Raw genomic sequence first — 17307 nt, 5'->3', positions numbered from 1 at the left:
AGGTTAATCTTTAATTGTAACTAGCAGGACTTGAATGAGAGTGTATTGTAATGTGTTGCCAGCAGGCCCCAACGAAGGGTAACAAAGACCCAAAGCACCAGAAACCAGTATAACTGTAAAAATGTAGCACTCAGACGGAGAGCTCCAGCAGGGCTGCAGTTATCCAGACTGATGGGGCTTGAGTGCCATCTGGTGGCTAGAATGAGTAGCTGTGTAGAAGGATGAACGGGAAAGCATTCAAAAGACATTTCAACATCTATAGCATTTATTGTGGATACAACACTGTACAAAACAAGCTAAGTCTCATCTTCAGGGACTTAAATTAGATAACTTTCTAATGGCAGGTGGAGGTGATGGAAAGCAAATAAATAAACCAGTCTATAATGTCAGGTGATAAAGTGTCCTGCAGAAAAATACAGCAAGGAGTAGCCTCTGTAGTGGCCATTGGAGAAGGCTGGGTAGCAAACCTCTGGGTATCTGGCAAACATCATTCCAAAAGAATACGAAAGCCAGTGCAAAGGGCCTGAGGTGAGGGTGTTGTTGCTGTGTTCAACTAATAGAAAGGCAACCAAGAGAACCCAAACAAATATGACCGGGAGGAGAGGCAGGAGATAATGCCAGAGAGATACGGGGACCACATCCCACAGGTCCTGCTGAGCCACTGGGAGGCCTGAGGTTCTTACTTGGTGTCAGACTGGGAGTAGTGGAAGGTTTTGAGGTGAGAAGTGACCTGACCTGACTTACGGTATAATGGATTATTCAGGCTGCTGGACTGAGAGTAAACAGTAAAGGGGCAATGTCAATGCCAGGGGAAAGTCAGGAGTCACCACAGTGATCCTGGTAAGAGCCAGTGGAGGGCTGGATCCGTGGTGTCAACATCAGCAGTAGGGTGAGAAGGGTCAGGCTCCCCATGGATGTAAAAGACAGCGTAGGGGCTGTTGCTGGGAGATCAGGTGTGAGGTTTGAGAGAATGAGAGGATACAAAGATGGCCTGATGTTCTGGACCCTGCATTTATTTATGGAAATGAGAAGTTCATGAGCAGGGAAGGCTGAGGGGAGAGAGGAGGTTCGGGGGAGACCGAGCCACATGCCCAAGGAAGTGTTGCATAAAGAACCTGGAGATCACAGATGCAAATGTGGGAGTTCTCTGTCTTCAGTCCCCAGGGGAGTGAGTGCAGCCAGAGGAGAGGAAGGGTCTGGGAACAAAGCCAGGGAACAAAACCCAGTCAACATTCATGTCTACTCTACCACCTTCCTTACAGAGTTCAGGCTAAAACAGCAGTAAGTCCTCCATGTTGGCCGGGTCCAGGATGGCCGGGGGCCCACGATGGCCAGGTGGGAAGGGCAATATCCCTCCGCTGCCAGATGTCAATGTGAGCATGGCCATTTTAAAGGGTGGTGCAAAACGGTATGTGTGTGAGAAAAAAAAGTGCACGTGTGTGCAAGCACACGCTCGCACGTGAGGGCATACAAAGTGCTGGGAATACCCATCACCTCTCTGGAGGGGTCTGGGACTGGGGAAGTAGAGGAGCAATGTCTATTACTTAGATTTTTAAACAATGAACCTGTATCCACAAGTTACTTGCAAGATTAAATTTAACAGTAATATTTAAATTATGCTTTCATTAATTATATTACTTGAATACTCACATTGAGCTACCTTTCTAGATGCCAGGAAGGCAAGACAGCTACCTGCCTCCAAGGAACCCAGGATCTTAAGAGCAGGAGAAGGTAACTGAGTTTCTGGACCCTCTGCTGTGTACATCCAGGTCCCACCCTAGGCACATTCATGTTTGTTCATCTAACCCTCACAAGGACTTTGGGACTTGGCTATTCTTTCCTCACTGTAAAGAAAAATACAGAGAGGCACGTATTGTCCAAGGTCACAGTCAACAAGTGGAAGAGCCAGCATTAGAACCCAGACCCCTCAGCTCCAAAGCCCTTCGGATTTCCATTGTACTACCCAGCCTCCAGGGACAGATGGCTGAACGGAGGGCGGGCATCCAGGATTGTGCATAATGAGTTGTAGGAGGTGCCACTTGGGTTGATCCTAAAAGAATGAGATTCTGGAAGGCAAATTTTTTAAAAGGGGGATAAGTTGTTCCGTGTCAAGCACCTACTAAGTGCCTGCAACTGTGCCTACTACATTTGCAGGCATTATTTGAAGTAGGTATAATTATCCCATTTTACAGATGTAGATACCAAGGTCTAGCAAGTTAAGTGGGTATTGTTGAAGTAGGTAATTATTATCCCATTTAACAGATGTAGATACCGAAGCCTAGCAAGTTAAATGACTTACCTCAGTTCTGTAAAAGGCAGAACTGTACCATCTGACTCCAAATCCTACATTCCTTCTCTCTGAATCCTGCCGACCTAGAACTAGAGTGGACTAGAAGAGGAAGGGCCCTTGGACACTGACCTGCACTGTGATCTGACCAGGTCTCCTTGCTTCTCTGGGCCTCCACACCCTTTTCTGCTAGCCTTCAATCTTGGTATGCCCTAAACTGACAGTTTAGTCCAGGATTCCCAGACTCCACGTCAGATAGCTTAGGGGCACAAAGGCTCAGATGTTCATGTCCACAGGTCAGAAACACCCCAGGACAATTGTGGGCCGGTGAGTGGGCAGCTAAGGATTCTGCATGGCTGGGGCAGTAGCCAGGGACGTGCACTGGAGAAGCCTCCCTCTGCCTGGCCTTGGCCTCCAGACATGGAGTTTCTCACATGTTCAGAATTCTAGGGACCCTCCTATAGATGTAATATAAGATAAATAATGTGTTAGGTCTTTGCCTCCAATTCCTGGCACATAACTCCTAAAACCCATGGAGTCAACAGAGCACTGAGTATCTTCTGCACACGACTGAGATGTCTGGTGGCTGGAGGCCCTCAAATGGCTTCAGGATGGGGGCTGGTCATCAGAAAGCCCATGGCAGGATTAGAGGGTTGGAAATTTTACCCTACCTCACAACCTCCAGGGAGGGAAGAGAGGCTGAAAGTTGAGTTGATCACCCAGGCCCAATTAGTCCTGCCTATGATGTAAAGCCTCTGTAAAAACCCCTACAGTTTCACACCTATAGTTTGGGATCTAGAGAGCTTCTAGGTAGTGAACAGGTGGAGGTCCAGGGAGGAGGGTGTGCCCAGAGAGGGCAAGGAAGCTCTGCACCCCTCCCCGGGCATCCTTGCCCCATCACACATCTCTTCTATTTGGCTGTTCCTAAATTGGATCCTTATCATAAACTAGTTTTAGTAAGTAAAATGCTGTCCTGAGTCCTGTGAGTTGCTCTAGCAAAGTACTGAATCGGAGGCAGGTCTGTGGAAACGCCCATAGCTCAGTGCTTAGGGCACTGGCCGCACACACTAGGGCTGCAACAATAAAATAACTGGGAGTTGTGGTGGGTCCCTATAATCCCAGCTATGTGAGAGGCTGAGGCAAGAGAATCACTTAAGCTCAAGAGTTTGAGGTTCCTATGAGCTGTTACGCCATGGCACTATACTGAGGGTGATATAGTGAGACTCTGTCTAAAAAAAAAAAAAGTGAGGGCAGTTTTGTGAGACTGAGCCTTAAACCTGCTCAACAGGGTCTGATGCCAACTCTAGGCAGTCAATGTCAGACATGAATTGAACTGTGGCACCTCTGGCTGGTATCCAGAGCGTTTGGGGTCAGAACTCGTTGGTATTATGAAGAAAAAAACAGTCCTCCCACCCCTCCCCCAGACATTCCTCCACCCCACAGGAGTCTCAGGGTCCTTCACAGAGGACTCAGACCACTCTGGTCATCCCGGATTTTGGAGCAAGGCTTTCTCCTTCAGGGAGTCTGATGCTAGAACATCTTACAATGTGTTTATCTGCCATTAAACAAAACTAACACTTATCCAATATATTTAATGACTACTAAGAGCTTTTGTTGAATTCGAGCCTCTTGGCAAACCTATGATGTCCCATTTAACAGACAAGCAAACTGAGGCTCAGAGAAGTGAATCAGCCAACAAGGAGGAAGTATCCACATAAGCCACGGTCTGGAGCCTGGACTCTACCAGCTCAGGTCAAATCAGAGCATCTCCAGAAACTCCTGGTGCTTTTTATTATACAGCAGCAAACAAGTTGGTAATGCCGTTCCTCAACGAGGAGACCACAACCTCTGCTGAGTCTACAAAAGAGGAAGAAGTCCTGGCTTTGCAGTGATGGGGGTTGAAGGGGGCTCTTCCGCTTTCAGGTGGAAATGTTTACTAGCTGAGTGCCAGGCTGCCCACAAAGCACACAACACCCTGGCCTGAGATACACTTCTTAGGGCCCCTCAAAGCATGGCAGAAAGCCCCCCCAAATCATGAAAGCCTGGGAAGGATGCCCTCTGAGCTCCTTCTTATGTTTCCCAACAAGGAGCTGCCCAAGCAGACAAGGGGGCCCCACCCATCCTGAAAGCCTGGGCCTGGGTCTGGGCTTGGGCCCGGGCCCCACAGCCACATGCCAGGAAAGCATGCCCCCTGACTCTGCAGGCAGACAAATGTCTGCATGAAGAAGCGTGCCTATGCATCTACACATGCTACCGCCTGTGCCCCCAGGCTGCCTGTGCGTACTGCCCCTCTGGATATCTGGCTCTGAGTCTCTGCTCTACTGCGGCTGTACTAGGACACTGCCGCCCTCCTCTGGCCACACCCCCATGGGTTTCCTCTGGGTGACTTTCTCTTCCTGCTCTGGCTGGCTCTGGACTGTTTTCACTGGTTAGTATCCCAGGGCCAGAGAGGTCTGAAGAGACGGGGGACCCTGTAAGTCCACTCACTGCCTTGCCTCTCCCAGACCACCTCCTGCCCATCTTGCAACTCAAAGATTAATCCCAGGAGTCCAGGGCCCAGGAGAGGGAAGAATCTGAGGACCACAGAACCGTGAGTGTCACCCACACCCTATCCCCTACTGTCCCATCCCCACTCCCGTCACCCCGCCTGCTGAGCCCTGGGCCTGCCCCCTGCACCCGCACGTAACCTGACTTCTTCCAGCATTCCCCAGTCCCCTCCAGGATCTTCCCTTTCATACCTTTTCCTAATACTTCCCTTCCCCTCACCCCTGCCAACATCATCTCCTGGCAGATGCCCTGGGGCTTACAAAACTGGTGTGAATGCTGAAGAATTTACCAAGCCCAGAGTAATGACCCCAATGGGAGTCTCACAATGGGAGATGGTAGAGCCAAGGCAAAGGAGACCACTGTTCTTTACCTAACCAACACCCCTCCCCACCCATCCACCTGAACATCTCCCAGTGCCCTACTCTGGGACAGACATGGCCAGCGGAGCCCATTGGCAGCTGGGCTACTACTTGGAGCTGCTGAAGAAGGAGGAGCTGAAGGAGTTCCAGCTTCAGCTGTCCAGTGAAGCATCCTTTCAGGGGCCTTCCAGTGCAGCAGCTGTTCCACCAGAGAAGATGAGTGGCATGGAGGTGGCCTCACGCCTGGTGGCTCAGTATGGGCAGCAGCAGGCCTGGGATCTGGCTCTGCAAACCTGGAGGCAGATGGGCCTGAACTCATTCTGTGCTCGGGCCCAGGCAGAGTTGGCCTTGTTGTCAGGTGAGTGGACAATGGGCCCCTTTGCCTGCTATAGTCCTCCAGGACCCCACTCTTCCTCCCTAGGGACCACCAATATCACTGCACCCTCCCTGCTAGGTCTGCTGCTGGACAGTGACTTGGGACCAACCTGACAAAGATTAAGCTGGACCTGGGGGCCCTTGCTGGGTCCCAGAGCTCCACATCCTCTTCTATTCAAATGCATCTCCCCCACCCTTGTAGTATTCACTGTGCCTGGGAGGGAGATGCAGAGACATCCAAAAGGGTGCCAGGAAGGGTGGGCATGGACTTCAGGCCCAGCTCCCAGGAAGAGGATTTTCCTAGCAGTACAGTGATGGGCACAGACTCAGGCAGAGGCAGGTTTCAGCCCTGGCACTGCCACCCTGAGCAAATCACTTCACTGCTCTCTGCCTCTATTTCTCCATCTATAAAATGGGAGAGTAAGAGCCCACCTCTTTGGGCTGTGTGAGGGAGCCCATGAGAACTAACCCATGGCAAACATTTGACACAATCTGATGTATAGAAATGCTCAATAAATAAGAGCTCTTCTTGCTATTGCTGCTGCTGCCTTTGCTATAATTACTATTAGCAGCCCTGGGAGGCAGAGGCCCTGAGCCCCAAATGGGAGAAGAATAGTGACATACACAGGGAGTAGGGTCAGAACAAGGACAGATATGCAAGTTTCCTGAATTCCAGACCAGTACTTTTTGCCCAGCAGTGTCCATCAGAGAATCATTCTTCAGATGAGCCCATGGAAAAGATTGTGGAGGGCTGCAGTGGGTTCTCTGGCTTTTCCTGACCTCTCTTGGCTGAGACAGGAGACCTGCTTAATATGAAGAGCCATGGCCTCAGTCTTCTGGCTTCTGCCCCTGCCCCTCTGACATATCCCCAACCTTTCTGTCTCCTTCCCGCAGGTGATGACCTCCCATCCCTCTGCTCCCCCAGTATACCCAACCTGGAGTCCCCCAACCCACCCAGTCCTGCTGTCATGCAGGAGTCCTTTGACTCTAGAGTCCTAGAGAAAATTGGATACCTGGGGTACACCCAGCACTCAGAAAGGAGGACTTCTGACCAGCTGACTGACACATCTCGACGTCACTGGAAAGGTGAGGCTTCTTTAGCTGGGCTGAGAGCCCTGGGTAGGGCTATGAGTCAACCAGTGGATCTCCAGTTGGGTGAGCATGTAGCTACGAGGGGACCTGGAATAGAGGACAGCAGAGGAAGTGTGGAGGAGCCAGGGTGGGGTGATAAGAGGCAGTAGCCCCCAAAATATCTTTCAGAGACCTGCAAATATTGAGATTATATTCCCTCCCCATTTGACAGATGGGGAAACTGAGAGCCATGTAGGTCAGGCAGTGTGTCTCACCCAGGTGGGTGTCATGTGTGGCATGGTCCTTGCCCAAGCAGAGTTCAGCTCACAATCTTGGTGGACTCTGAAGATCCTTGGGGTCAGGGTGGTACAGAGATTCAAGAGGACTCTGTTCTCCAGATGGGCCCCAAGAAGAGGTGAGGCTCATTTCTCAGCCCAACCCACTTCCCTCCCCAGATTTCCCTTATTTTGGTCTCTGAATCACCCAGGCTGCAAACCTCAGCTACACCCTTGCCTCTTCCACTTCTCATGCCAGCATCAAAGTGGCCACCTCTTCCCAAAGCAGAAGGATAGAGAGAGCAGCTCATTAGTGCAAGTTCACTCACCATTTAGTGGCAGAGCAAGAGTTACTGAGAACAATGCATTCCTGGTGCAGGGATTTCCTCCTCAGCCTGCTGCTGCTTTGTGACAGTTCCCACCTAGCCCCTTCTGTTTCCCTTCCTTCTCATCCATTGGGTACCCATTCTCACCCACCCCCCAAATCTTCATGACCGTCACAAGCCCAGACTCTACTGACCTCAGTTTTCACCCTGACTTCACCAGCTTGCCATGTGCCATGAAACAAATCTCTCCAGCCCTCTGTTTCATTTTCCTCCTCTGAGCCTTCATAGTACTACTGACTTTTCACTCCCCATGCCACCTCCCACTCCACAGTACAGAATTTATTCTTCTCTGAGTGATGCACAAAAAATCTACTTGCACTATAAAGTTCAAGTGTGTGATGTAAATTCTACCGCAGACATTGTAACAGATATGTCAAACTATTCACATCTCTCCCCACAAAGGGGTCCTCCTATGCCCCCACCAGCATTTTTCTCTTTCTTGTCCTTCCCCCTGTAGTACCCAGTCTTACTGGCTCTTCCCTTCTCTGTGACCCAGAGCAATTCTGCTCTGCCCCCAACTTGCATAGCTTCCATTTCAGTGCCTAGCAAAGCAGCTGCCTTATGGTAAAGAAAACCCACCCTCTTTGGAATGCCACTTAGTAACTATTTATTTTTACACAAAATGAGGAGCTCAACTCTCCAAGTGGTTTATTAAGATCTTCCTCCCTCAGGCTGGATACCTATAGTCCAAGCTATGTGAGGCTGAGGTGGGACGATTGATTGAGCCTAGGAGTTAGAGTCTGCAGTGAGCTAGGTAGATACTGGTTGAACCCTAGCCCATGCAACAGAGAGAGACTCTGTCTCAAAAAACAACATATTTTTTATATCTAATACACAGTATTCCTACTGAGAACTTTCAGAGCAGCTACTAAGAGAATAAAATCATTTCGTTACATTTATATGGCTTTAAGAGTAGTATTACCAAAACCCAGTTGTGAGAGTTCCAACAGTAGGCACCTAAAATAAAATTGTCATTTCTTTCTTGTCATTCCCTCATAGAAAACCCTTACCTGCCTTTCTACCAAGCTCTTCCAAGCTCTCCAGACCAGCAGTCTCCAAGCCAGGAGTCACCCAACACCCCCACATCCACAGCAGTGCTCAGGGGTGGAAAATCCCCACCTCAGCCCAACCCAGAGCCCAGAAAGCAGGAGTCTCCTGGAGCTGAGTGGCCTCTGGCTGAAACTTCTGAAAAGTATTTCACAAGTAAGACCTTGCTGAGCTCATGGAGAGGGGTGGCAAAGGCACGGACCAAGAGTTCCCTGTGGGGACACCTGACCAAGAGTTTCTTGGGGTAGATCCACCCTGTCTTCTCTGCTCCTGGTCCAAATCTGGAACCATAGCAGAATTCCACTTCTGAGACCACAGATTGCTCCCACCTGCCAAAACTTTTGTGCTATGGAAAAATGGGAACTTCACTGGATACTGATTGGTTAATTGTTTCCTTAGGACCCTGCCTTTTCATGAGAGGAGAGAAGAGCTGGGGGATATCTGGGATGAGATTGGGTGGGGAGGAGAGAGTAAGAGGGTCCTTTTATAGTTGGTCCTGGGTGTGGTGCAGGAGGGTGGGAAGAGCAGCCTACAGGGGTTTCTGGCTGCTACAGAACACAGCTTGAGCTAAAAAATGTCCAACTGCCCTGCTCCTCCAAGAAAAGAAAATGCCCTTGGGGCCAGGTTGACAGGCTGAACATGAAAGACCTAGGACAAATCTGAAATTGCTTTCAGAAATCCTACTATGGAGTCTCCACAGACCAAGGCACTGTTTCCAGAAGGCCCCAACCCTTAAAATGGAGGTGCCTCTTCTAACACAGGAAACACATCACCCAGTTTAGTGGACAAGGCACTGATCAGGGGTTAGGACAGCTGGATTTTATTTCCACTGAGCTTCTCCCTCCCTGGGAAGCACAGAGCAAGTCGCACGCCCATAGTGTTTGGTGGACGTCCTCTGTGTCAGGCCTTGGGCCTGCTATTACACTTGTCTATTGTGCTTAAATTGTACAGCCACCCCATGATATATTGTTATTATCTCACCTTGGAAATGAAAAAATGAGGGCTCAAGAAGGAAAGTCTTCTTGTTAGTAGTGGCAGAAAAGGCATTCAGACTTCAGTCTCTCTGACTCCCAAGACACACTTTCAACTCATACATCTTACTCCCTCTGCCTCAGGTATACGGGCCCGTGATGCCATGGCCTTACCCACTAAACTCTACTGCCTCTAAGTAAATGCACTAGGAGAGGTCCCCTTTGAAATCTGAGAGATGTTATGTTAAAAGGAGTTCTTCTGTACCCAGGGAAGAGTAAACTTGTAGAATTCGTGGTCCTAAAATAGGGCCCAGGCTCAAAGTATATCAATGGCTTAATTAGTCACACCACTTCCCATTCAAAAAAAGAAAAGAAAGAGGAAAGGAAGGGGGAAAAGAAAGATTAGAGGCCTCTTACAGAAACATACAAATACCATAACTTTACTAGACTGCAATAATCTTAAAAGTGAAAAACAGCAAATATGAAAGCCACAAGGACTAGTCAGTTGCTATAATTGAAGTTTCCATTGCCTCTGAGCATCCTAGCAACCAGGACAAAAAGGGAAGTACAATGGTTACATAATACCTATTACTCAATAGAAGAGAAAAGATCAATTCAAGAGAAATGCACTTTTTCTTGATTCTAAATTCTAAGGGAATTTTCCAAGTGAAGAACTTGAACAAAATAATATTCTTGATAATGGAATAAGAGAAAAGTGAGAGGCACTCAAGGTATTGGGAAGGGAAAGAAAGGAAAGCAGGAAGGGTTTGTAGCAATTGTACTATTTAGAATCTAATGTGGGAGCCTGAAGTCCCTCCCTAGGGGACAGTCCCCTCTGTGAGCTCAGAGGCCTCTCCCCTTCTGTCTTAGGTTGGAATCCCTCAGAAGCAGAACCTGACACAGGATTTGCTTGCAAGTATTTTACTGGGGAGAAGTGAGATAGGGAAGGGGAAGCCCAGAGATGCCCTATGGAACAGGTCGTCCCTGTAAACATGTGGCCAGGATGACCAGGAGAGAGTGTGGACACACCTTGGGGTGTCTGTTCTGGGACAAGGGATCCCCATCCATTGTCCTCTGAGGACTCCTCCTGGAGTCTTAACTCCCCAGTGTTTCTGGCCCACCCACTTGTGGGCCAAGAGAGCCCACAGACTGACCATCACAAGTGCTGCAGAAGGACAGCATTGGGAGGTACTGCAGTGGTGGGAGCTGAGGGGGATGCTGTCAGGACCCCCCAGCATCTCCAACACTGTCATTATCTCCTGCACCCTGCATGACCTCCTGCAGGGAGATCTTACAGCCCCACTTACACATGAGAAAACCGAGGCTCAGGAGCTAATAGGCCAAGCCATAAGTTTAATGAGGACAGAGAGTATGTGTTTTGTTCACTCTTTATCCCCAGCCCGTATAGCAGCAGCAGCACTTGACTCACAGAAAGCCCTTGATAAACATTTGAAGAAGGAAAGTCATGTAGGGAGGATGGCTTGGTTCAGTCAAGACTTGAACTGGGCCCTTCTACCTCAAAGCCTGTGTTCCTTCAGCTAGTTGGCAAGAACACAGCCATCTCTGCAGCCAGTACCCTGTGTGCCTTGGAGTAAGTGCCTAAAACAGTTGTTGAATGAATGAAAAATGAACACATCCTTTCTATATCTTTATGTTTCTATATCTTTCTCTCCCTTAGTACTAGGGAAAAGACACCAAAACCAGAAGAGAGAGCACCTGTGTTTCACACAGTCCTGGAAAAATGAGGATTTGCACAAAAAATTCACACAGCTGCTACTTCTACAAAGACCTCACCCCAGAGGCCTTGAGTCTCTGGTCATAAAGAAGACACAAAACCCTGTGGTGGAGAATCTAGGACATTTGATTGAGATTGGAGATTTATTTGCCTCAGGCCTAGGAACCCAAGAAGAACCTCGCATCGTCATACTGCATGGAGCTGCTGGAATTGGGAAGTCAACACTGGCTAGGCAGGTGCAGAGAGGCTGGGAGGAAGGCCGGCTGTACCAGGACCGCTTCCAGCATGTCTTCTACTTCAGCTGTGCAGAGCTGGCCCAGTCCAAGGTGATGAGTCTCGCTGAGCTCATTACACAAGCCCAGGAGGCCCCTCCAGCTCCCCTTCAGCAGGTTCTGTCTCGGCCAGAGCAGCTGCTCTTCATCCTCGATGGTGTGGATGAGCCAAGATGGGTCTTGTGGCAGGAGAGTACTGAGTTCTGTCAACACTGGAGCCAGCCACAGCAGGTGGCCATGCTGCTGGGCAGTTTGCTGGGGAAAACCATACTTCCCGAGGCATCCTTCCTGATCACGACTCGGACTGTGGCTCTGCAGAAGCTCATTCCTTCTCTGAAGCAGCCACGTTGGGTGGAGGTCCTGGGGTTCTCTGAGTCTAGCAGGAAGGAATATTTCTACAATTATTTTACAGATGAAAACCAAGCACTTAGAGCCCTCAGCTTGGTTGAGTCAAACCCAGCAGTCTGGACTATGTGTCTCGTGCCCTGGCTGTCCTGGCTGGTCTGCACCTGCCTGAAGCAACAGATGGAGAGGGGGGAGGATCTCACACTGACCACCCCAACTGCCACAGGCTTCTGCCTGCGCTACCTCTCCCAGGCTCTTCCAGCTCAGCCCCTGGGGCACCACCTGAGAGGCATTTGCTCCCTGGCTGCTGAGGGTATCTGGAGAAAAAGGAGCCTTTTTAGGCTACATGACTTCGGGAGACACGGGTTAGATGGGCCCGTCATCTCCACTTTTGTGACAATGGGTGTTCTTCGAAAGTACCCCAACTCCTGGGGCTACTGCTTCATCCACAGATGTTTCCAGGAGTTTTTTGCAGCAGTGTCCTGTGCCTTGGGGGATGAGAAGGAGAGAGGTGAACATCCTAACAGCATCAGAGGTGTTGGAGGTTTGCTACAAGCATACAAAACACACGACCTGTCCCGAGCACCAACAAGGCGTTTCCTATTTGGCCTCTTAAGTGAGCAGGCAGGGAGAGAGATGGAGAGCATCTTCACCTGCCAGCAGGCTCCAGAGCTGAAGCAAGAGCTGGTGAAATGGGCCAAGAGGGAGAGCTGGGTCCTGCGGTCTCCCCAGCAGCCTGGCTTTCTGGAGTTGTTCCACTGTTTGTACGAGACTCAAGATGAAGAGTTTCTGACACAGGTGATAGGTCATTTCCTAGCATCTAGCGTGTGTGTCCAAACAGGCATGGAGCTCCTGGTGTTCACTTTTTGCATCAAATTCTGCCACTATGTGAAGAGGCTTCAACTGCATGAGGGTGGACAGCACAGGCCAAGGTGGAGGCCCGCCAGGGTAGTCCTGTGAGTACCCACATGTTCCTCTCTCCAGTTCTTGGTCCATCCCCTGAGTTCGAATGTCCTGAGCACTGAAGGCTCTTCACTGAGCCTGGGGAGGGAGCTAAAGGATTATGGTCTGCACAATCTGACCAGCATTCTCACCTACTATGGGACAGGCCGTGCTTGCTTCTGAAAGGAGGTCTGGCGGGGCCCCACCTTGACCTTTGGCCTTTCTTCTACCCCTAGGATTAGTGCTCACCTTCTCTCCTAGATACACTCCCCCTTCATGTTGACCTTAGCTATCCCCAAGGGACAGGGCACCCCCCTGCCCCTGTGCCTCTACCCACATGCTTTCTCTCTGATAAACTGCTCACTCAGCTGCTCAAGGCAGGGACAATCAGTGGCAATGGCATTGACCCTGAGATCTTCCCCCAGCACCTCAGAATCCAGGTCTGAAAAGAAGTCCCCTATTTTTCCCAGCATACCTGACTCCTTGTTTGTGTCCATGTTCCCACAATTGGGGCACTCGACCTGAAGCCCCCTCTGAGCATGTGAGAGCATCTCTCTCTGATCCTCCTCCAGGCCAGCAACACTGAGAACTTCCCCACCTGACTTCCCTTGCCTCTGTTGCAGTATTACTCAGAGTACTGATGTGGGTCCTCTCCCTCTTCAGATGACTCCTTCCATAAATATTTCTTAAGTAAATAAAGAATATTTATTTATTCCATAAATATTTCTAGTACTCTTATGCCAGGCCCTATAGATCACAGATTAAAAAGCACAGTCCCTGCCCTAATGGGCTCAAAGACTGGGGGAGAAGACAGACCTTCATCCAATAAGGACAACAGAGTGTTACCCCTTGTTGGTGTTAATCCCTCACTGTAGGTGTTAAAGGTCTGGACAAGGTACTATTGTAGCCCAGGGAAGAAAGTGAGCACACTAGGGACCACGAAAGAAAAAATTCTCAGAGGAAGAAATGTTAGATTAAGGTCTTTTATTTTCAGATTTTTCAAGTTTTTTTTTCTCACAATACAACTCATATTCATTGTAGAAAAATAAGAATAGATAAAAAAGATGAAAATTAATATAAACTAGAATTCCATCACTCAGAGATGACCATCATTAAGAATGAATGATCAATTCTAAGAATTCTAGCCTTTCTTCCATGCACATTTCTATGGTAAAATTATTCCCTACCATACATTTTTATTTTACATCAGCTTTATTTGCTTCATATATCAAGGTTATATTCCTGTGTTAAGTAATCTGATACAACCCCGTTTGAATGACCACATGATATTCCACGGGGAAAGGGCCATAGCTGATTAGGTCATTCCACTATTCTTGCCCATTTTAGGTTATTTCTAATTGTCCATAGTTATAAATGTGAAGTAGGGCCAGGTAGCTCTTACCTGTAATCCCAACATTCTGGGAGGTCAAGGCAAGAGGATCACATGAGGTCAGTTTGAGACCAGCCTGAGCAAGAGAGAGACTCTGTCACTAGCAAGAATAGAAAAATTTACCAGATGTAGTGGTTTGAGCCTGTAGTCCAGGTACTCAGGAGGCTGAGGCACTAGGATCACTTAAACCCAGGAGTTTGAGGTTACTGGGAGCTATGATGATGCCACAGCACTCTACATAGGGTGACAGAGCTCTGTCTCAAAAAAGTGAAAAAATAAAATAAAGTGAAGTAGGCCTTGACACACTTGGATACAGGTGTTGCAAGTGGCAGTGGCTTGATGTGGAGGCACAAGGTACCAGGAACTCAGGCCAGAGCCAGAGAGTTTAGGACACACAGGCCCAAGCGGAGTCTGGAGGGAATCCATGGGGAAGGCAGGGGCTTCAGCTGCAAGTGGGAAGGAAAATTTTAAAGGCACAGAGTCAGATAGACAAGGTGGAGAGAACAGTAAGAGTCTCCTGTAAACAAACAAAAAGGTCCAGGAAGAAATAAGGAAGACTGGTTAGGCCGTGGGAAGGAAAAGGAGGACCAATCAGAGATATTAAGGAAATGAAAATGGCAGGTGGGAGGCTCCCAAGTATGTGACTTATAATAAAGCAATGTGCATTTTGAATAATTAATTTTTAATTTCGATAAGTCTTATTAAAGATGGCAATGCTGACTACAATACAAAATTAAAACTGTATTCTTGAAGTTTCACAAAACTAAATAAATGTAAACAAAATCAAATAACTTTCAAATGATGGTTTCTTTGATACATTTGTAGCAGCTATACTTTGGAAGCTGTTGAAACTTAAAACTTTAGGGATTCTCTGTAAGTTTTTTCACCCTCCCAGAGACCTGCAGCACACACCGTGATTGTTCTTTTTGCTCCTGAGGAGACTCAGGAAGGCAGAGAAGTGGAACTGACATGAAGCCAGTTCCATCAGTTCCATGCAGCCTCCATTCCAGGCCTCCACACAGTTCTGCAGATTTGGGGGGCGTTGGATTAAGGATGGAGAGAAATTGGAATGTATTAAGTCAAAAAGTTAGGGGAGCTATCTCTCCAGAACATAGCGGTATGGTTTACAGCCATACCACCCTGATCTTGGAAGTTAAACAAGATCAGACCTGGTTAGCACTCGGATGGGAGAAAATAGAAAGATGAGTCTGAAACTTGAGATAGAGCTTGAGGAAGTGAACCATAAGAAGTAGATGAGGTCACTAAAGCAGTGTGTAAAAATGAAGAAATTAAATGGGTGGAAATTATACAAGGCAGAGTCTATTCCAACACTCTCAAAGTCCATCATGCTTTCCTCTCCAGCTGGCAAATATCCTCTCCTAGAATGTTCCCTTTGCCATCTCCTCCTGCAGACCCTCTCTGTGGTCTTGCTGTCCTTGGAAGGGGATAGGGTCCCACGTGAGCCAACCTAGACAGCAGTACATACATGTAGGATCACATACAACCATCCATCATAAACTCACTCTCACACCACCTCTCCCAGCTTCTGTGCCCACCTCTCATCGCTTTTCCTTTCTGGGCACTGGGAGTCCAGAATATCTATACCAAAAGAAAACAGGCGTGTCTGCATCAAAGAGAGGAAGGCTGTCCAAATCACCAAGCTCTTCTTCTGTCCCAGGCCCTATCTTGGGCACTGCAGATAAAAAAGATGACAAGTGTCTGCCCCAGCCCTAAAGGAACTCCCAGGCTGAGGCAGAAACAAACACACAAAATGAGCATGTCAGTACGCTGTAGTGTGTGTATGTGGGGTGGGGGTGGGGGCTGTGGAATGAGGATCCACATATAGGAGGAGCCCTAAGCCCAGGTGGTAGGGACAGAGGGCCTGATGGGGAGGCTGGCCAGTCCTGGGGATGGCACTACCCCCAGTGGCCTGGTGCTCAGGGAGACTGAATGCCCATTGTGTTGTGCAGAGCTGTGCACATGAGACCCCACACACAGATCACCTCTCTCTTGTCCCTCTCTCCCTCCCTCAGCTTCATGCAGGTCCCAGTCACAGATGCCTGTTGGCAGCTTCTCTTTTCCATTCTTGAAGTCACCGGAAGCCTGAAGGAGCTGGACCTAAGTGGAAACTCGCTGAGCCACTCTGCAGTGCAGAGTCTTAGTGAGACCCTGAGATGTCCTCACTGCCACCTGGAGACCCTGCGGTGAGTGTGCCTGGGGTTCTGCTCTGAAGCATGGCTGGGCAGCACATCCAAGGCAGAAGCAGAGGCTAGGATGAGGGATTGGTCTTTGTATTCATCAAACATTCATTGTAGCCCTCTCTACCCATACACTGTGACAGAGGCCAGGGCGACACAGATAGGATTTTTTTCTCACAAATTCTACAAGAGACCAACATTAATTAGGGAACCATACTAACAAATCTATAATAAATTTATAATAATTAGGGCTCTAGTGGAGAAAACTTTCCTCAAGAGGAAGTAAAGCTTGAAAAATATCTCAGAAATACAGAAGATTTAGCTAAGAGGAGGAGGAGGAGGAGAAATGAGAAGAAGAAGGAGAAAGAGAAGAAGAAGAAAGAAGAAAGAAGAAGGAAGAAGAAAAAAGAAGAAGAACGTTTTAGACAGAGGGAATGGCATATACAAAGGCCCTGTGGCAGGAGGGAGGATGAAGCAGGCAAAGACTTGAGAATAGCCCTGTGTGGGCAGAGAGCAAAGGGGTATGATGAGGTTGCAGAGATAGAAACAAAAGTACAACAGGCCAGAATGTATTGGCTGCATCTAAGAAGTCCTGATAGGGAAATTTATGAAACCTATAATTTCCTACATTAAAAAAGAACATGGGATATCACTACATACCCATTAGAACATCCAAAATCTAAAATACTGATAACACCAAATGCTGGTGAGGTTGTGGAGCAATGGGAACTCTCATTGATAGCTGATGGGAATACAAAATGGTATAGTCTCTTTGGAAGATGGAGAGGCAGTTTTTTATAAACCTAAATGTACTTTTACCATATGATCCAGCAAACACACTCCTTAGTATTTACCCAAATAGGTAACATAATAAGTATCTACACAAAAACCTTCACATGGATATTTATGGCCACTTTCTTCATAATTGCCAAAACTTAGAAGTAACCAAGATATTCTTCAGTAGGTGAATGGATAAATAGACAGGTGCATATGCAGATAATGGACTATTGAAGGCTAAAAAGAAGTAAGCTATCAAGCCATACAAAATAAGGACCTTAAGTGCATATCATTAAGTGAAAGAAGCCAACCTGAAAAGCCTACATACTG

General features: G+C 48.2%; 1 protein-coding gene across 1 annotated transcript in view; it reads left to right on the top strand.

Annotated features, from left to right (window-relative positions):
- Positions 1-5268: 5268 nt before the first annotated feature.
- The window catches only part of LOC100960633 (NACHT, LRR and PYD domains-containing protein 1-like), a 39694-nt gene continuing 27655 nt past the window's right edge, over positions 5269-17307 (top strand). Inside the window, exons 1-5 of the mRNA XM_023518702.1 lie at positions 5269-5551; positions 6463-6654; positions 8300-8503; positions 10997-12626; positions 16036-16206. Coding sequence (XP_023374470.1) covers positions 5269-5551; positions 6463-6654; positions 8300-8503; positions 10997-12626; positions 16036-16206 — 2480 coding nt within the window. The remainder of the gene's footprint in view (positions 5552-6462; positions 6655-8299; positions 8504-10996; positions 12627-16035; positions 16207-17307) is intronic.

This window comes from Otolemur garnettii, unplaced genomic scaffold, assembly GCF_000181295.1.
Source record: "Otolemur garnettii isolate 467f Iridium unplaced genomic scaffold, OtoGar3 scaffold00145, whole genome shotgun sequence".
NCBI lineage: Eukaryota > Metazoa > Chordata > Mammalia > Primates > Galagidae > Otolemur > Otolemur garnettii.
The sequence above is the reverse complement of the archived record's forward strand: the minus strand, read 5'-3'. Positions and strand labels throughout refer to the sequence as shown.